General features: G+C 48.7%; 1 protein-coding gene across 1 annotated transcript in view; it reads left to right on the forward strand.

Moving 5' to 3' along the window:
* Cda4 (chitin deacetylase Cda4) overlaps positions 1-18,616 on the forward strand; it is an 87,162-nt gene extending 68,546 nt beyond the window's left edge. Inside the window, exons 2-4 of the mRNA XM_077702699.1 lie at positions 9,870-10,091; positions 11,544-11,880; positions 15,749-18,616. Coding sequence (XP_077558825.1) covers positions 9,870-10,091; positions 11,544-11,880; positions 15,749-16,661 — 1,472 coding nt within the window. The 3' untranslated portion in view covers positions 16,662-18,616. The remainder of the gene's footprint in view (positions 1-9,869; positions 10,092-11,543; positions 11,881-15,748) is intronic.
* The last annotated feature ends 2,210 nt before the right edge of the window (positions 18,617-20,826 follow it).

Genomic DNA, 20,826 nt, shown 5'->3' on the forward strand with positions numbered 1-20,826 from the left:
GTAAGCGCGCAAATCGCCGTGAAAGACGCCGAAAAACCAACCACGCTCTCTTCAATTCTCCTCATTGTGAACCCTTGGCAGGGCCTAAGCGGCGTCATTTGGACCATGCTGTCTATTGGCTGTCACTGGTCAACTTCGGGGCTTATTTCTCGCATTTCCTGGGACCATCCGCCGCCGTCGGCGCTCTGTGCCAACCTCCTCTATGCCTGAACCAGTACGCATAGTTTTGGTGTTTCTTTTGTGTTTTGAGTGCGAGAGGAGTTCGAGTGGCGGACTCAATGCCTCCCTTTAAACGAGACCACGCGACAACGAACGTTTATTGCTTCAAAAACGCCCTACCAGCATCAGCGTGCGCTTGTGAGCAGGCAGCCATGCCTGCTTTTTTGTCGCACCACACCGGCAATAGAACCTTCCACGTTGCGAATAAAAGGAGAAAACTCCCCGTCATGTGATATATCGGAGGCCGCCAAAGAGAACACCGCCATAGAGTTTAGCTCAACGCCGCCAGCCGCTCCCCTCTCCCGTAGAGAGCGCGCAGCTTTCGTCGCGTTGTCCGCGAACGAGTTGAGAGGGAACAATTATACGCGATTACGCATCGCGCGTAGTTTCGGAGATAATGAACGGATTTTCATAACTCTTGAGGGAGGAGATTGCTGGGACAATAGGCTTTACCCCAAAATACATTCCTAGTAGTCGATGGTAAGTGCTGCAGGGCCACTTTAAAGCAATTCCACTCAACGTGAAAGCTGTCAAGTGCGGAGCAGTTTTTCGTTATAAGGGCTGTGGCGCGTTCTCCGCTCTTCGCTAGCACCCTTCAAGCTTGAGCTGGAGTTTGTAGCAGTATCCCGCAAACTCCGCTTGTGATCCACCTTCACGGAGTGAATAGCACTGATTTTTACATGCGTGCGTGTGCGTGCATGCGTTTGTGCGGGCGGGCGTGCGTGACCTCGCCAGTGCTTGCCTACGTGTGCCCCAATGCATACGCGCTGTTGGCACCCTCGATCACTTCAAAAAAAAATAATAATAATAAAAGTCACGATGCGACTAAATCAACTTGTCGGTGCCAAAGCTGCCGCACGAAGCAATTAGTGCCTTAGCTGCCTTTGATCTCGGCAAGCACCATCGACGTTTTTCTGTGTAGGCTTGAATAGGCGACGTAATAAAACAGCAAAAAAAAACATGACGAACATTACTACCAAGAGAAGCCATGGTCGCGTCATATGAGTGTTTAATTGCGAAGCGTGTGAATGCAGAGCGTCATCTTTTTAAATGGGATATCATTGATAAGAAGGACCTCCTGATTTTTGCCTTCGCTTGCCGGTATGCCTGCCCCCGTTGTGGGTCTTCTATCAATCAATCAAATCAGTTTATTTTCCACAAGTGGATGGTTCCTCGGGTAGAAGCCACTTGTGCAGCTTGACAAGGCCAGAGGAGCCGGTACACCAGACAACGGTATGCAATCGGTTTGCATGTTACACGGAAACAAGACAAAATACATTACATGATAAAAAGAAAAAAATCGCCACGTGTTCTATGTTTGCGAAAAATGACAACAACAAATAGTGCAATTTCTTCGTCTTTTTGTTGGGTATTGCATATAAAACTACATTTGCACACATAAGTACATGTATTTGTAGACATTCATATATTCATATATACTTATACATATCCCATGAAATCACACACATCATATATGCACATACGGCAACAAGAAAGAGAGAAAAATAAGGAATATATAAACAGCAAATAATGTGAGAGTACAATATGAAAAGAAAAATGAAAACCCAAATAATATTTATATCATTACGGAACTGTGCGCAAGATAGGAATACGCTTTGCACGCGTAAGAGAAGGATAGTAATTAATTCACATTATAATCACCTTTTGTTCATACTCGTGAAAAAAAATGAAAGATGTCAATCGCAACAAGTAATCATTCCTGTAACAGCACGAAATGATTTCGCAGCTCCTTGCGAGTCATTCCGCCTGTGTTTTTGTGCTGATTCAGCAATGTTGAAATGTTATATGTTAATGACTGTAGTTTATAGTTTGTGCGAAATAAAGGTACAGCCCATAAAGTTGGATTTCGTGCATTAACATTAGTGGTATTAACATCGTGTATTAACATCTATGACGTGGCAGCCCGACGACAGGTGTTGGCGATCACTACTCTTTTACCGCCTGTAGTCCCAAGACGCTCCTCGCCGTGGGAATATAAGTGCGAAACGAATGCCGTATCAGTGGGCCTCAGACCGTCCTCGGTGAGCCCAGGACTGATAATGGAAGAGCCCCGCTGAGTACCTGCGCGGAGTAAACGTTGCGTATGCAAATAACGGGACAATAACTTTTTTATTCGTGGCAATACGAGTAGATGCATAGTTTAGTGCGCAAGTGTACCTCACTGCGCCGTCGGAACAGAAACCACTAAGCAAGTAAATGCACTTAACAACCACCGCTTATGAGTTCAGCAGAAGGCTGCGTAATACGTGATGTTGCAATGTTTGCTCGGGAAGGAATTATGAAATGTGCAAGTCGAAAATGCCCTCGCGAAAATAAAATAAAGGTTTCTTCAATTCTCGCCGCAGGCATTAAACCGTACCCGTCGTAACACCCATTGGGGTCAACGGAGTCCCGGGTGATGCAAAAAAAAAAAAAAAAGCGGACCGCAGCAGCGGAGAAATAAGAGGCGCGTTCAGGTTTAATACGCTCCATTGTTCTCGTCGCCGGCGGCCCCCACAGGCGGCGTGGTGGCAGCGCGCGGCGCTTATGCGCCACGGCATCCCGCGTTGATCGCGCGGCAATTATGCAGACAGGGGCCGCCTCTCAAGATCACATGCCTCCGGGAGGAAGAATGATGGATCACCGGTGGCAGAGCCTCCGCAGGAGCGACCGACACCCGCAGCCGCCGCCTCGCCTCCCACTCTAACGGGGCGCGCGCGCGAGCGAGAGTGCATACGCGGCCGGCGCGAAGGGCGTACGGTGCACGCGTTCGCCATTGAGCGGCCGTCGCCGGAGGATGAGGAGGATGCTGGGGAATGCGCGCCATCCCGGCGCGCCGGGGGTCACGCACATTGCTGCCCTGGACGACGCGCTGATTGTTTCGTCGTCGTCTTGCACTCTGTCTGCGGGCCAGGGTTCGCTTAACACACCGGCTGTGGACAAGGAGGAAACTTCGGGCCGCGTTTGCCATTCGGAGGCTGCTGAGCTGACGGGGTGAGGCGACTTGGAGAGAAGGTCAGAAAACCTCTTCCAGCGGGGGTAAACTGCTTTCCAGGGATAAAAGGAGGAAGTCTCCTTTACCGCTCTTTCATTGAGTTCGTGTGGTTTAATATTCACTGCGTGGGGTCTTGCGTCTTCCGGTAGCGCTGGGCAACTGTTATGCAAATGCCTCATTAGGCAGCTATCACTGACGTACTCACATACGTGCAACCAGATCCCTGTACGTCCATCCCCTGTTACCGTTACTTTGTTATTTTGCGTCTGTGATGCAGCTAGCTAAGGCACGGAGGACAGAAGTCCCTGGGCACGTAATATTACCGGCGCAGAATAGCATTTATCTCTCGCCACTCCTTTCCCATTCCCGAAAAAAAGGGGCCATGAAACCAGAAAAGCTGTGACATTGTTACGCCCCTTGCTGTGCAGGCGGGAAGCCTCCAGCTCGTCTTTCCACGTCTTTCTGTCCAAGCCCATCCAAACTTTTCACATTTCAGGAAATAACTCGTTCCTCACCAAACGCAACGAAGTCGTGTTCACTACTGTTAGTAGACACCCCGAACTCGCTCATCCGTTTTCACCAGAATGAATGTACTCTCTCTCTCTCTCTCTCTCTCTCTCTCTCTCTCTCTCTCTCTCTCTCCTCTCTCTCTCTCTCTCTCTCTCTCTCTCTCTCTCTCTCTCTCTCTCTCTCTCTCTCTCTCTCTCTCTCTCTCTCTCTCTCTCTCTCTCTCTCTCTCTCTCTCTCTCTCTCTCTCTCGCTGAGCTGAAACTCAACTCTGACCCCTCGTTCCGTTTTATTCGTGCAACAGTGTATGTGCTGCGCAAAGATGTGCCTGTTAGACGAGAGGAACCATTAAGGTTTATTTTCTTCATTTTGTTTTGTTTACTCTACATGATCCACCTCCGCTATTGGTTTGGCCTTGCGATAGCGCCCGTGCAGCGTTGCGCACGCGGGATGAACACGGTTACGTTATATTGAAATAAAGGTCCTCTCAACCGAGATCAATAATTCGATTTTGTGACCAGAACTCCGGCCTCTTTACAAGCAGACTTCCTCGCTCAGCGAAGCTGGCGCGGGCATCAAACGACCTCGCCGTCGAAGCGTTTCATTAGCCACAACCTCACCACGAGTCTAGCCAGAACCTGCCGGCTGATTTATTTATTCGGTTGCAGCAGTTAATCGCTAGTATTGACAAAGCGAAGGTCCTGGACAACGTGTTTATGCTACTCTGCAGCGATAAATTTGAGAGATTACCAGCCACAGTGCACTGATCGTACTTGAGTGTCTGTGTTCATGCTTGGCTTCGACCATACAAGCCATGCCTTAGGTATGATCGATCCAGCAGACGGGGCCACGTTAGCCATGAAAGGTGAGACAAAAGTTCACGGGCACAACAGCTCTTCTCTTCTCCGGGTGTCCCACGGTCATTAGAAACAAAGGCTGCGCGTAACCTTCTTACTGCGGCGAGTGGCTATTATGAATGAGAGGATCCGCATATGCATAAGGCCCACTGGAAAATAAAAACGACGCGTGGTACTAGGCACGTGTACGCACCTTATGTATGCAAGCAAACTCGTTGTTGCGATGGGTGCACAATGGTGTGCCCCTTAAGGCCTAAATTTTCATCTCACAACGAGGCTGCTACTCAGTGTTGAATGGCGCCCTGTCGCAATATCAAGCTAGAAATATTCACTTTCAGATATTTCTTGAGCTTTCATTAATTTCTATAGAATTAAAGATGACCCACCCTAGCCGTTGTGTTAGTCGATACGATGTGTTAGTCATTACTTGTAACTCCCGAAGCAGGCTGTCGTCGCTTTTGAAGTCTTGCAGAATGCCTCGGCATTCTCGATGCTATAACTTAATTTTATACCTCACCGCTGTGTAGCGTAAAGCCCCGTCAGTGGCGAAGCATAAAGCATGCATAGATTACGCATAAAAGCATGGAGAAAAGAAAACTTTCTTCCATAGATAGGAGGGTCGAACCGTAGAAATCCACGTCATCCGTGTTTGAAGCCTCGGTGACGCGAGGGCAGAGCGGGGAAGAAGTAACAACTATACAGTGGAGAAGAAAGACGGCGCATGACGTCATAGGTTACTTTTAACGGCCACCACATGAGATCACTTCAAGACCACATGACTCTCTCTCGGTGTCAACATTTCATCTCCGCTTTGGAGAACAAGTGCATGTTGTCGCTTCAATTTTAGTCGAACGCCAGCCAGTTCTCGTAAGTTATGTATGAATTAATTTACAGGTGACCTTTCCGTGTGTACGTGAAATTCGTGAAGAAAGCTTTGTGTACCGAACAAGAGGCCGAACCCAGCTCGTGCAAGAATTAAATAAAATTAAGAACGAGTAAAATAAATACATTACGAGATGATCGGCTTATCGGCTTATCGGCTTGTATTTACTTGCCGATCAGTTGTGCTTCTTTTCCAAGTGCATGCTGTCTCTGCTTTACAAACCCTGCACGATTACTTTTTAAATAAGCAGTTGTGATGCGTTTCCTGGATCACGTTTGATAAATCACAAGTTCCGCAATACAACCAGCAAGCGCAGATCACTTTATAACACGGCTATGCAAAAAAAAAGGTGTGAAGGGGGGGAGAGGGTAGATGTACATATAACGTGAAAAAAATCCCAGGCCATCTCCGCTAACGTGAAACCTGAGGAGAGGCGAAATATGCAGTGTATAGGTGTATTCTTGGCGCCTTGGCGTTTCTGCCAACGGAAATGAAACCGTTGGGGGTTATAGGTATACAGCGTTATACAGAGGTATACAGAGGTATACAGAAGTATACAGAGGTATACAGTCTTTTATCTTTGAAGCACGAAGCTCTCTAGCGCGAGCCGTAAACGCGTGTCCCGGTGTTTTTCTAGTACGCGTTACGTTCTAGCGCGAGGCGTAAGCGAGTTTCCCGGTGTCTTAGCACCATGACTACATAAGAGGAACGACGATTACGACGAAGACGACGACGACGACGACGACACGAGCCGCCAACAGCCCCAGCCCATAAGGGGCTTCCCCCTAAGACACGCCTATCCGGCCGAAGCAAACTAGCGTCTTCCTTTGAACCCACTCACCAAAACACAATCATTTCAACGAACAGAGACTTATTTGCACGAGTACAACTCATCTCTTAGCGCGGCCGCACGGCTTCCCATTGTCTTCGGCCAATTCCTTAAGCGCAGCCTCCGAAGACAACCGCCGCTGTCCGGGGTAATCACGGGCACACACACGTGGCGCACACTCGCGGTCGTGCGGGCAACACCAGCACGTCAGTGCTCGAGCACACACACGAGAGGCGTCTGGGCGGTGTAGACACACGGGGAGTGAGGGTAAAAGCGCACGTCTGCAATTAGCCTCATTCCGAGAGGAATCTCGGGACGAAGCTGTGTGCCTACAGAGTGAGCATCGTAGAGGTACACGATGGCTGGAGGACCACCCCGATACAAGAGGCCACATTTCGTCTGCACCCTGTGTGACCTAGATGGAGGGGCGTCTGCGGCGGATACGTCGCGACGACGCTGCCGTGGGACATCCGATGTTTGCGCGTCCCGCGTAGCAGAGCCGACAATTGTCGTCGCGCGTCTACTCTTTTGTTTGCAAGCGCTGACGCGGAGCTAAATGTGGTGCTAACACTCGCTTCTCCGGCGTACACGAGCCTTTGCGTATTTACGTGCACACCGGCCGTCTTGTGAGGGATGGGTTGGTAAGGGCCGGGGTACATTGCTTAATTGCACAACTTTTCCAAGGTAATTGTTCATGTCGTGCGGTTAGATTTTATCCAGGCTCAAGAAACTAGCAAAATCCGGGAGTGGGGAGCGTGCGGAAAGGGGCTTTCACATAACATTTACTTTTTTTAGAAGAATTACATGTTTATTTAAAATAACAGTGTGTAGCAGAACGCTAGCATTTCTTGTTCAACTCTAAAATATCCGACTTTTTGAGTAGATGTCGATGAATACAACAGGGTACTTAATAACTGTATGACCTTTTTTGATCCTTCGCAAGGAGGGCTCGCCACTTGCCGTTGCTTTTTAATCAAAACCCGGCGCTTCTCAGAGTTTTAGGGCTTTTTTAGTTGACTCATTTTAGCAACCCCACTGGAATGACTTGCATAAATGGATGCTTTATTTTAAGCTGCTCTTCACTTGGTTTTTCTTCCGCTGCCTGTTGAGCTACGGTTTTGTCAGCCCAAAGTTTCTCGTATTAAGCTGGCTATGCTCAAGTGCTGTTCAAATTCCGCTATAGGAAAGATAACGAAGCATTTTGGCAGTAATAATGCGTTGCGCTTTGCAAAGCTTTCCAACGGAGGCTTGATCTGAAGTCCACATAGAGCTCTGTGAATTATACATACCCGTTCTACATCATGCGAATTTCACGAGCGAATTCGCAGCTGCGAGCTGCTCGTGCGAAAAAAACTATCTGGTTTCCCATTTTCACTGCTGCGACAAATTTTCAAATGCCAGGCGGTGTTCACAGGAGAAGTTCGACTGTTCTAAACATTTGGCAGGTTGCCACAACAAAGAGAATAGACCGTTTTTACCGCACAAGTGGCGCTGCAGCTGCGAATTCTCAGACTAAATTCTCAGCATGTATAACTGGCTTTAGGTGCGCTACAATGCTGCGTATGAGAACTTTCGTTGCAACAGCTGTGAATCGGAGGCTGCCCGGGATTGCGCCGTCCGACGAGAAGCGGTCACGTAAAGCATGCTTCACTGCAAGCTTTGCGTTAATGATGAGAAGCCAGCTTTAAAGAGGAGGGCTTGATGCACCTGAGCGCAGGGCAATCAGCAAACTGTGCAAAAGCATTTCCATGCAAAAGCATGTTCACCGGGAGACGTTGTGATCTGCGGCTGTGTGTGCTCTAAGAGTGACTTCGGATGTTCGGTTCACACCGCGCAATTAGAACTCTCCACCTCAGTCACCCCTGCGTGACTTCCCGAAGTCCACCATCACTTTTACGAAATGCAACCAAAATCATGAGAATAAAATCAAACTCAAGGTATAAAAAACACAATGTCTTAACCGATGGCAGCAGAACATAAATCGGTAAGGGGGGTGAATACAGTGTGTAAGAGGATCTGTGCATATATAAGTACGGTCACACAAGAACAACGAAAATGTACCTTGATTTTTATAACAAAGAAAGCACACAGAACAGGTAACAAGCGATGAAGTGAGGTAAAAATTCAGCAGTAACGAAAATTTACAAGCTTGCAAAAGGTGCCTTTGAACGCACTTAACCTGGGGAATGTGGATTCACATTGACCCCGGGATGCTTTATTATTATTCATTGAGGCGTGAGAAACATCGCTCCAGATCGAAGGAGCCCGTGGCAGTGCTGACAAATTAAATAAACTCGTGTTGCTAACCATGCGGGGAAATTTGAACTGATCATGTTGTCTTTTTGACATGCATAGTGGTATTGCTAGTGGTAGTTGCGAACTTTGAATAGCGCAGCATTATTAAGCTATTTATCCAATAAGTAAATGAAAGCAAATAGCGGGGTTTTCGTGGACAAGCATAAGTGCACCGTTTGTGAAATCGGCGAGATTAAGTCTGAGGCCATTGACATGGGAGAGGCAGGTGAGCGCCGCAGGAGGAGGGCGCCTTGCGGTGGAGAGGAGGAGCCCGTGGCGGCGAAGACACAAAATTAAAGCCGTTCCACTCAATGTGAAGGCTGTCGGAAGTGCGAGCAGTGATTCGCCATAATGGGCTGCGGCGCCGTTATCCGCTCACTGCGGCATTTCAAATTTCCCGCCCTCGCAGTACTGGCGCACCCCCTGCCTGAAACTGCGCCAGCGGAAGTTCTGTTCTTTTTGCGCTTGCTTTAATTTGGTATGCTGGAGCTGTTTTGCGGCCTTTCGAACGCCCCCCCCCCCCCACCCCCCACCCACTCTTTTTTTCTTTTGCGCGGCTGGAGCCTTTCTGCGGCCTTTCGAACGTGCCATTTCTTTCTTGCGCGGCTGGAGCCATTCTGCGGCCTTTCGAACGCGCCATTTCTTTCTTGCGCGGCTGGAGACTTTCTGCGTCAATTCGAACGCTCCATTTCTTTCTTGCGCGGCCGCTTTTTTCGCTCACTATCGTAAAAACCAACCCTACGAGCGTTCCTAATTGAACGCGGGGGCTGCCGGTTATATACAAAGATTTTGCCTGAAATGTACCTGCAGTTTTCTTTGCCCTAAATAACGGGGAGATGTGTGACAAGCGCCAGCGGTTCACGAGGTTTGAACAGTTATGACTATTTAAACCGCGTGGTTTTCGAAGCCTCAGCGTGACTCCCTGACGACGGTACAGAAGGCTCTACGTGGGTCCGTTATCTCGCTGCGCCGCCTGATTCCGACAGTTGCATCGACCGTTGGCGAGCTAAGGCGACAGGGCTAGCCCATACAGTGCTCTGCACTTAAAAGACCGCGCTGCGGAGTGTAGGAGAAGGAAAGAAGATACCCGTGCTGCTCAAGGTCAAAGAGGACGCGCCTTAGGATGGTTTGAGAGGTGGCTGATGTTAAGATGCGATAGCGGAAGGTATGGAATGAGTAACTTGCAAAAGTTTGAATGCAGCACGTGGACGCGAAATTTTCGGGACGATGTCCGTGCACGTGTCCCATTTGTTCCCCAACCCTTTTCTTTCCCGTTTCGTGCAGAAGCGAGCGGGGGTCGCCAGCGGCGCGCGTCGCCGGCCGAGGACTACGAGTGTCCGTTCCCCGACGGACTGTTCGCCGACCCGGAGACCTGCCGTCGCTTCTACATATGCTCCGCTGGCACGGCCTTCAGCCAGACGTGCCCGCCCTCGCTGTACTTCGACGACCACAAGAAGTTCTGCACCTTCAAGAACAAGGAGCTCACCTGCGGGCCCGTCGAGAGCAGTGAGTGCGGGCTCATCAGCCACACAATCGCGTTGCGCAGTCAACGCCCCTCGGAGCGCTGAGTCTAATGCGCACAGGGGGCACCCATTAGCCCCGTGGAACGCTAACTGCTTTAACGCCCCTATAGGGTTGATGCCATGCTTGGCGCGCTTTGAAAAAATCGGACACGACAAAAACAACATACTCATTTGTATCCGGGAGTGAGGAGCGTGCAGAAAGGGGCTTTCACATAAAATTACTTTTTGTTAAGAATTACGTGTTTATTTAAAATAACAGCGTGTAGCAGAATGCTAGCATTTCTTGTTCAACTCTAAAATGTCCGTCTTTTTGCGTAGATGTCGATGACTACAACGGGGTACTTAATAACTGTATGTCCTTTTTTGATGCTTCGCAAGGATAGCTCGCCACTTGTCATTGCTTTTTAAGCATAACCCCGCGCGTCTCAGAGTTGTTAGGGTTTTTTTAGTTGACACATCTTAGACAACCCCACTGGAATGACTTGCATAAATGGATGCTTTATTTTAAGCTGCTCTTCACTTGGTTTTTCTTCCGATGCCTATTGAGCGACGGTTTTGTCAGCCCAAAGTTTCTCGTATTAAGCCGGATATGCTCAAGTGCTGTTTAAACTCCGCTATAGAAAAAAAAAGATAACGAAGCATTTTGGTAGTAATAATGCGTTGCGCTTTGCAAAGCTTCCCCACGGAGACTTGATCTAGAGTCCACATAGAGCCTTGTGAATTATACACACCCGTTCTACATCATGCGAATTTCACGTGCGAATTCGCAGCTGCGCGCTGCTCGTGCGAAAAAAACTATCTGGTTTCCTATTTTCACTGCGGCGACAAATTTTCAAATGCCAGGCGGTGTTCACAGGAGAAGTTCGACTGTTCTAAACATTTGGCAGGTTGCCACTACAAAGAGAATAGAACGTTTTTGCCGCACAAGTGGCGCTGCAGCTGCGAATTCTCAGACTAAATTCTCACCATGTATAACGGGCTTTAGGTGTGCTACAATGCTGTGTATGAGAACATTCGTTGCAACAGCTGTGAATCGGAGGCTGCCCGGGATTGCGCCGTCCGACGAGAAGCGGTCACGTAAAGCATGCTTCACTGTAAGCTTTGTGTTAATGATGAGAAGCCAGCTCTAAAGAGGAAGAGGAGGAAAAGCGTGGACACGCAGTGGTTAAGGAAGACTAGAAAGCTAACTATGAAATACGAAAAGAACAGTGGAGAATCCAAAACAGCAAAGGCAACCAAAAAAGAGGCAAGGCAGATAGAAACGGATAAATGGAGAGAAAAAATGGAAGCTAAAACGTCGTTAGAGATCTACACACTGTTGTACACTCACGCACTGTTGGGTGAACCGCCCTGCCTAAGATGTAAGAAAGATGCTCGTGTGCGTAAAGTTTAACGAGGTGTAAGAGTGACGTAAGGAGTAATGGACGCTTTGCAGCGACCACCGAGCGGCCCCCGCCGGACCCGGAGGTGGCGGCCAAGTGCGACCCAGCTGCGTGCGTGCTACCGGAGTGCTTCTGCAGCCCGGACGGCACGCGGATCCCTGGCGAGCTGGAGCCCAAGGACGTGCCCCAGATGATCATCATGTCCTTCGACGGGGCCATGAACAGCATGAACTACCCGCACTACCGTTCGCTGCTCAACAAGGAGCACCGCAAGAACCCCAACGGCTGTCCCATCCGCTCCACCTTCTTCCTCTCTCACGAGTACACCAGCTACTTCTACGTGCAGAAGATGTTCGCCGACGGACACGAGATCGGCTCCCTCAGCGTCACGTGAGTGCCCCTGCGCGTCGTTATAGCAGGCGACCTCCTTTCCACGACGTCGAAATAACGAAACAGCCAAGGTACGCACATCTAACGACCAGATCAAAGCATAAACAAGAAAATTAAAAAAAAAAGAATCTTACGAAAAAATAGCGGCAAAATTATTTACGCGCACGCAAAACGGGGCGACGATGAATCTCGATTTTCTTAGTTTTTTTTTCTATTTGTTGCAATATGCATTTCTGTCCAGTTCTAGCCCCCATAGCTCGATAAGGAATCAAGGCCAAATTGGGAATTCTACCTTAAGTTTCGGTCGCTAAACATCATCAGCAGCAACATCCTAATAAGGTCTACGCCAGAATGAACGCCTCTCCCATTGACCTCCACCCACTCCTCCCCTGCGCTACCCGAGCCCATTGTTCGCCTCCGAATTCTCTTATTTCGTAAGTTCCAGAGTAGGCCTGTCCAGACCCAGAGCTTCTTAGCACCTTGGAGGTTCTCAGAGATTCTTAGTATAATACATGCCGAAGTCGTAAGCAGAGCACACGTGGTCCCCTCTCGGGCTTCCGTTCATATAATTTCTTGCGAAACACTGCCTACACTTCGAGAAAAAGGTTCGAATACGGGAGAAGAGGCAGGCAGGTGATAATTTGGATCCACAACCTATATATGTACTTGATCCTAACAACAGAACTCAAAACAGGTGGGAACGAAGGTGGGAGGGTCATAAACGAGGCGGCATTTGACATTATTCCATGAAGGCCCATTTTTTCGACTTCATCATCCGAGATGCTAACCTCTACGGCTTGGAGGCACCTTTCTCATCAATAAACCGGGCCTCGCTACTACTTCGTTCGCTCGTTCCGCGATCAAACGGCAAAACTCCGAGCGGTCTTCAAACGGCCATTACGATCTATTCCACGCATAAACGGCCAACGGCAGAACAGGTCCCGCGAGGGTTGGACATTATACACTCCCGACGAGGCCGCCGCACTTATACCGGCTCGAAGGCTATCCAAACAGGCTCCGAAACCGTCGCGTGTTTTCCTCTCAAAGCCGTGGAATTTACTCGCGCGCTGCCGCATTTCAGCCCGGTACCGAGGAACCGCAGTGTACGCCCCTAAACGCGGGCGCACGCCACGCACACGCCCACGCGCGTTCGCTCGTTGAGCCGTGAAAACTAGGCGTCGACGCTATACGAGAGCGGACGAGGCGATCACGCCCTGGCGCTTTTGGGATCTCTTTTCTTCGCCGCCTTTCTTTAATTTCAATCGGGAACACGGCTGAAGCGAAATTCCCGAGCCGAGCTATACTACATACGGGGCTTACCTGTCCGTCCTTTCAATAACAGCATCTCCTCTCTCTTCGCATTTTAAAAAGCAAGTTGTGCGGTTTGAAATTCCCGCCTTACAAAAGGGACAGCAAGAACAAGAAGACTTGCAAATCGCAAGCTGCTTTCATTTTTTTTTTTTCGCATATGTGGGTGGACTTTACCTTCAGGCATAAAAAGGCAGAAATACCAAGATGAATAAATAGCCCACTCCCACCACCTTTTTATAACGCGAAAAGCGGTTAAGCCGCGGTTTACGAGGATGATTCGACGAAGAGGAAAGCACAGAGGTACAAGACCCTGCGAGTCTTCCTAAATTTAGGCCGACGGCGGCGGTCTAAATGACGGGCGAGGCGTCACGACGCTATTCTTAAATCTCCTGGAGGCGGCTGCGCTGACAGGGGTCGTGAGATACGGCGAGAAAAAAAGTTTATCCCGAAACTATGTATTATACGGATCGAATCGGGGCATGATGCAAAGTTTTACAGTGAGAAACAATTGCTTCTTGCAGTTCTTGAACAGAACCGGACTTCCCGCTTTCTCACTGACCTGCCTATCTTACACTTCGAGGCCTGCTCTCACCTTCATCTACCTCGACCCTCCCTCACTTCCCTTCATTTTTCCTCCTGCTTTCTTTTCTTTGCGCCTCTTTTAGGGGCTAAGCACATTAAGGCCGAGACTTGTCCGTCCGGCGTCCGTGCTCACGGCACAGCACCGTGCAAATCGAAACATCTGTGAACAAAGGTTCACAAAAGGTTAACAAAAACAAAATAAAAGCTGCACAAAAGGTTAGATAGATAGATAGAGAGAGATAGAGAGAGAAATAGAGAGAGATAGATAGATAGATAGATAGATAGATAGATAGATAGATAGATAGATAGATAGATAGATAGATAGATAGATAGATAGATAGATAGATAGATAGATAGAGATAGAGAGAGAGAGAGAGAGAGAGAGAGAGAGAGAGAGAGAGAGAGAGAGAGAGAGAGAGAGAGAGAGAGAGAGAGAGAGAGAGAGAGAGCGTGCTCCAGCCATACAGCGCATGCGCGAGGAGCATTGAATTGAACTGGATTGGATTGAATTGAATTTGGATTGGATTGGATTGGATTGAATTGAAATGGATTGGATTGGAATAAATTTAATTGTGTTGGATTGGATTGAAAATCATTTTAGCTGCAGTAAGCACTCTCTCACGGGTGATTTACGGTAAGAACGATCACCAGTGCTTCACCCACTCGTCATGATTCCCTTCGTGGAGACGCGTGAATTTTTTCTATATCGCACGGCAACCTTTGCGAAGAGAAAAAATATCACCACAATAAATTTATTGAAAATTGACACGAATGCGCCTTTTTTGGTTTGTGCTTGAAAAAAATAATCTGACATTACAATAGGACTTGTTGCTAGCTAGTTGGTTCATGGCCCACGAAGGAATGACACTGCGCGAGAAGACGAAACACGAGGGTGACAGGATGAGCGCAAATTTCCAACTTTCTTTTGCATGAAATGACAACACACATATATACTTCCCACCGGTATCGTCCACAAGCCAATCAACAGACGCACCATTCTTTTCGGCATAACAAAAACACATGTCAAACACAACAAGCAAAACAAGTCGATAAGGTGCGGTAAACGAAACAAAATAACAGCTTCAACGAGCAAACTAAACAAGCCATACAAAAATAACATATGTCAATCGTAAGACCAAAGAGTAAAGCAAAGGCCAGTGAGGCATAAAATTATCTATCTAGAATTATAACAGTAGCGGGAAAATGAGTGGTGAAATAAACAAAAGGTGCGTTTCGGTTCCTTTCTTTTTGACAGTAGCCTAAACATTCCCAAGAGAAAAGATCTGTTCTCTTCTGAAGTTCTTTTAAATGTGACCCTGTAAGAATGTTAATTATGTGGGTAGCAGGCTTACGGAAGGCTTGCTGACACAGTCTTCCCCGTAGTCAGTAATTCTATAGGCTTCGATAATTTCTCTCTCTGATTTATCTTTAGCGCGTGCCAAGGATTCTGTATCTTCAAGCTTGGGAACGCAGCCGAAGGGTTGGCAATGCATAGAAAGATGCCCCCGGAAATATTTTTAACAAAAAGATCCTGCTCCCGCGCCCTCTCATTAAAACATCTTCCGGTTTGACCAATGTACACCTTTTTGCAGGTCAAAGGAATTTATATACTACGCCTGAAACGCACTTCGTGTAGCATTTTTCGTGTCTTTTTTCACACGCAACATTTTTTTTCGTTTCGAGTTCCGGTGTCCGGTGTCGGTGGGCTGTCGTTCGAGTTCCGGGGTTTATAGAAAGTGCAGTAAGCACGGGAAGTGTTGATTCGCCAGTCTGTATGAAGCCGCGGTGCTTGCAAAATAAAAAGAAGTCGTATTGCATGCGCGTCCAGGTAATATTTCGAGCCTCACAAAAGAATTGGAAGGGGGGCAGGGCAAGAAACAATTCCATACTGGCTTTTTTGTCACCGATTGCCGCCACGTCCACGGCAGCTAATGACGTTGGCACCCGTTCACCTTTTCCCGTTCTTTTTGCGCAGGCACCGGGGTCCGGAGAGCTGGTGGGCGAAGGCCAAGTACGAGAACTGGACCGAGGAGATGGTGGGCATGCGGGAGATCCTCAGCCGCTTCGGCAACGTCTCCAAGGAGAACGTGCTCGGCATGCGCGCCCCGTACATCAAACCCGGAGGCAACGCCATGCTCAACATGATCTACGACTTTGCCTTCGCCTACGACTCGTCGTACGCGGCGCCGCCCAGCAAGGTCCCGCTGTGGCCCTACACCCTGGACTACCGCATACCTCACCACTGCGTCAACAAGGGCTGCGCGACGCACTCGTACCCGGGCGTCTGGGAGATCCCGCTGAACACCATGTACAGCGAGGACGGCACCGGCGGGCGCTGCGTGCTCGCCGACCAGTGCGTCTTCGCCGACGACGAGGACACGGTGTTCGAATTCCTGCTGGAGAACTTCCTGCGCCACTACCGCACCAACCGGGCCCCGCTGGGCCTCTACTTCCACGTCAACTGGTTCACGGACAAGATCAAGACCAAGGCCCTGCACCGGTTCGTGGACCACGTGCTGAAGAACTACGACAACGCCTGGTTCGTCACCATGCAGCAGGCGCTGCTCTGGATGCGCTCCCCGCGGCGCACCGCCGAGCTGCGCGACTTCGAGGCCTGGGCGTGCCCCAAGCGCGAGCCGGCCTGCAACATCCCCACGACGTGCGCGCTGCCCTTCTCGGATGAGTACTCGTTCGGGGACCTGCGCTACATGGAGACCTGCTCGGTCTGCCCCGCGCGGTACCCGTGGATCGGCAACTACGCCGGCAAGTTCAAGGGCAAGATGATCATGGAAGAGCTGGCCGAGAAGGAGAGGAGCCACCAGACGACGGAGGCCGCGGAAGAGGAAGAGCCCGGAGAGGCGTTCAACACCACCAGCCCTGTGGCCTGATCCCTGATGCGAGGCCTGATGCGAGGCTGACGGCCAGGCTTGTTTGCTCGCACGACTCACAGTTGGGGGGAAACGTCCTCGGGGTGGTACGAGCGCAGCCGTAGTCCGGCCGTGAATTTTGATTTTTATTTTTGCGTTGTTCCGGATGACTACACTTACGCCGAAGGCATCATACACGGTTAGCTCGATGGAAACAGCCCTAGGATTCCTGCAGCCTTTGAGGCCTTATGAGTCGCGGTTCATGAGGGCGTTACCATGAGTTACCGCAGACTGGGCTTTCCAATTTGAAGTAAATCAACTTCATGGCTCCACTACGTCTGCGCTTGCACCTGGCTTCGGGAAGCCCCTCCTTCTGGGATTTTCTAATTGTTAGTAGTACCGACCATTGGGATTTGATCGTATGACGGACGGGGTGTGGCGTGCAAGGCCTCGGAGGAACTCCTGCATGCGGATGGGCCTCGTACGCTCTGTCGTCCCGCGGGTAACAGCTGTTAAAGTGCCGAAACCTATTTAGTACCCACAATATGCGGTAGTGCAAAGACGAAAAATGTACCATCCAGGTGCAATTAGAATTTTTTTTATCCCTAAAAGGCGGTTGGCCAAGTAGAATAATTATATTTGAGCCGACTGACACAAAGCCAACAAAAAGTGAATCCCCGCTTTACATTTTTTTTTTGTACAGAGGGGTTTCCTAGTTTCCTTACAACTTTGAGCGAGTGCAAAAATGGCACCAAATCCCGGATTTTTTTGTGACGCAATCACTACAACGCACGAATTTAGAGTCACCCTGGAAACTTTAAAAAAATGCAAGAATTCAATCACAGACAGAATCATCAAAATTTTTCTCGGCCGATATGAGTGTGATTAGAAGCATTAGCTCCTCCCTATCATCAAATTGGACGCCAACAGTAAAATGTGCACGTGAGAACTTACCAGGGACGCGCTGCCCTGCTGCGCAAAGGAGCCTTCGGTGCGTAACTTCTGCTTCTCGGGCGCTGATCGATGAGCGTTTCTTTGGCTGCCGCACACGGCACGCGAGAACATGCAGTGGTAGCCCCTCCTTAGTCTTGCACTAAACACCCCCTTTTACGACGAACTAGTGGTTCGCTTCAGTTTAGAACGCCTTCACCAGTCGTCGTCAGGCATTAGGGTCTTTTAGGAAAAAAAAGGAAAAAAAAAAAAAGGACCGTGTTTTAGAGCGACCGTCACCATAGCGGAGTCGGCATGACTGCGCAGGCTCAGTACTGAACCGAAAGTGTCGGCTCATGTATACTCATGCCAGCGTGGATACGACCACTGTCTTAATGGTCTCGACGCCGTTCGAATGCATGCAACCACGCCAAAATTGGCCCTGGCGCAACAATTCAATTTGAAAATCAATTGCAACCTATGTGACAACCGTTCCACGTGACGAGAATTTGGCGGCAAAATATGGCGCCATCTCTTTTCGCCCCATTTCATTATTGCTTGCATATCCTGTTTCGCAAGTCCATAATCATAATTTATCCTGTTTGAGAATGTGCACATTTTGTTCATGCTCATCGTGTGCCCTTTTTTTTCGCTATTTTCAGTTTGTTTACGTTTAATTTTTGGCATTTTTTCATGTGTGCGTCGGTGTTTATGCAGCTCTCCGTGCTCATCATCGCCTCTGTTCAAACGTCGGCCGCAATACTTGAAAATTAAAATCCCGCCACTTTAATAATGCCGGGATACATTCAATCCAAAAGTTGTCTGAGTAATACGACTGCTACTTCGCCCTATTCCAGCGCTGTCTACCTCCAAGGACTTCATCATGTCATATCTAAGGACAGTCCAGAAGCTACAATCGCTGGCCCCATGAAATCTGTTTATGAAACGGGAAACGAAAATTTGTCAGAACATTTCACGACGAAGGCACGACGAAGTGTTTGCATCATGTTTGCTGTTCAAATAAACCTCACGTTCTTTTCATTATCTTTCAGTTTTGTAAGTTTCTGAAATTGTCTCCGTTTTGTCTCTCTCCTACACCGCGTTGTCAGGTTAGAACCATGCATGTGCTGCTTGAACCAACAAAACAGTCATTTTCCAAGACTACACACCTACATTCGGAACAAAATAAAAGTTGTTGAGATGGGTTCAAACAGAGGGACAAGCAAAAAGCTAACGCTGCATGTGGTGACGCATATGTCCTTCTTTAAAAAAAAAACAGCACACAAAACAGCATTTAACCTTTGAGGAAGTCATGAAGTGCATTAAATGTAGAAACTTGCCTCCAGACCGAGCAGTCCAGCAAGCAAGAAACAAGACGAACGAGATGGTGGCTTTTGACTGCACGTTCATCCCTGTTAGACGCCGACGTAAGAAAACAGCTAGAAGTGAGAAAGCCACTATTCAAAAGCGCGTCTTCGTGGCACTCAAGCATCAAACAATGTGACGGCCGAAAGGAGCAGCCAGTCTCGTGGAACACGTGACGGCGTCCGCAGCGACGGTAACGCTACGTCATGTCTCCGCTTCCCAACGTTCTCGACACGTGACGCTCAAATCCGTTGACATGGTAAAAAGCGCGAAAAGACGGAGGCGCAGGAAAGAACACTTACAGAGGACGAGACGCTAGACATCAACTGGGGTTTACTGGCGACGGAAGAAAAGCATACTTTTAATTGCGCAGAAACCATTAGAAACAGACGGATGGCGCAGCTTTTACGGGGAATTCGATTGCTGCTGAAATTTCTTTTCCTATGTATGTAAGGCCATGGGAAAGGGTGCCCACGCATCCATCATGTTCGCTGCAGGTACGAAAGGCCTGCAAAAGTTGTCTTGTTGATTTTCAAAGCTGTACAGGACGCGGGCGCCCTGAAAGTCAAACGTTCAAATGCACCGCGCGCCGGTAGTGATCTGCCAAATGTCCTCCCCCGCCAATGACTCAACAGCAGCGCGATGCTCTCTCAATTTTTCCACGTGATTTTCCGCATGATTTTCCACATTATAGTGGACCGCTATGCTTCACAACGACCTTACACTGCCCGAAACATGTAGCATGCTCTCTTGAAGCCTTAGCAGCTTCATTATTCACAGTGTTGCACATGCGTGCAAGCTCGACTGGCGCCGGAAGAACAACCTGGATGCCACATTTTCCCGCTACTTTCTTGAGGCGGTGGGACAGGTGGTGTGCGTATGGCACGACTAAGTGCCACGCCTTTTTGCGTACAAGCTGAATCAAGCCTGTCTGGCTCCCTGAAATTGCTTCTTTAATCGAGCGTCCTGCCATGGAAGGCATCAATTCCGCGGGAAAGCCAGCATTACTCAGGAGTCGTGCCTCTGGCAGCTGCCTGTAGCTGAAGGCCACACGCCGCTTGATGGTCACAGGAGTACAGCGCAATAAAGCAAATGCACCATTCATGTTTAGGGTTGTTTGTTTTCGGGTTTCATATTTTTTTGAAATCGGGGGGTAGAAATCGGGTGCTATTTTTTAAACTGATAAACGGTGGGAAATCGGGTTTTTTGCAAAACCATGCCGAATTTCCGGTTTTTTCGGGTTAAATCTACAGATGTGCTAATACGCAGAGTTTATTTGAAGTGTTATTACGATCTTCTTAACTCTAACGCGTTAAAATTGGTGTTACTTCAAGCTGGTAATCGGGGGGGACACCAGGTTTTTCTAGAAAAGGCTCTCCGAAGTTTGGCATTTGTTTGGAAGTGAATCAGTAATGGTGACAATAAAGAGACCTGATAACTTCTAAGAAATGAAACATTTTATTCACAATAAGCTGGTCATTGATTCTACGCTCATCCTTGTTTACAAACATTAAAACATTATCATCTGCTTGCGCAACATACGCCGGTCTTCATTCGAGACCTGTCGGATCATTGAACGTATCTCAACTGGGATAGATAGATAGATAGAACTTTATTCGAGCCCTTGAGGTCACCGTTGAGGCGGCCTCCGACGGGGTGGTAGGAAGCTCCCTAGACAACACGGCTTTCATTAGCGAGGCACAGCGATGTCAGCGCAACACTTGCCAGCCTGAGGTAGCGAGCTGTATACAGTCCTGACAATACTGAATGAGTTGTGCTTTCGGGACTTGTTTCCAGCAAGCATTAGTTGAGAACGGCGGACCGTCAGCGCACGATTTTCCAGATAGCTACTTCGACAAGGTCCATTCGGGGAGAAATAGGGTTCAACCCG

Source organism: Haemaphysalis longicornis, unplaced genomic scaffold (assembly GCF_048455015.1).
Source record: "Haemaphysalis longicornis isolate Haplotype H1 unplaced genomic scaffold, Haemaphysalis longicornis Haplotype H1 scaffold_3, whole genome shotgun sequence".
Classification (NCBI taxonomy): Eukaryota; Metazoa; Arthropoda; class Arachnida; order Ixodida; family Ixodidae; genus Haemaphysalis; species Haemaphysalis longicornis.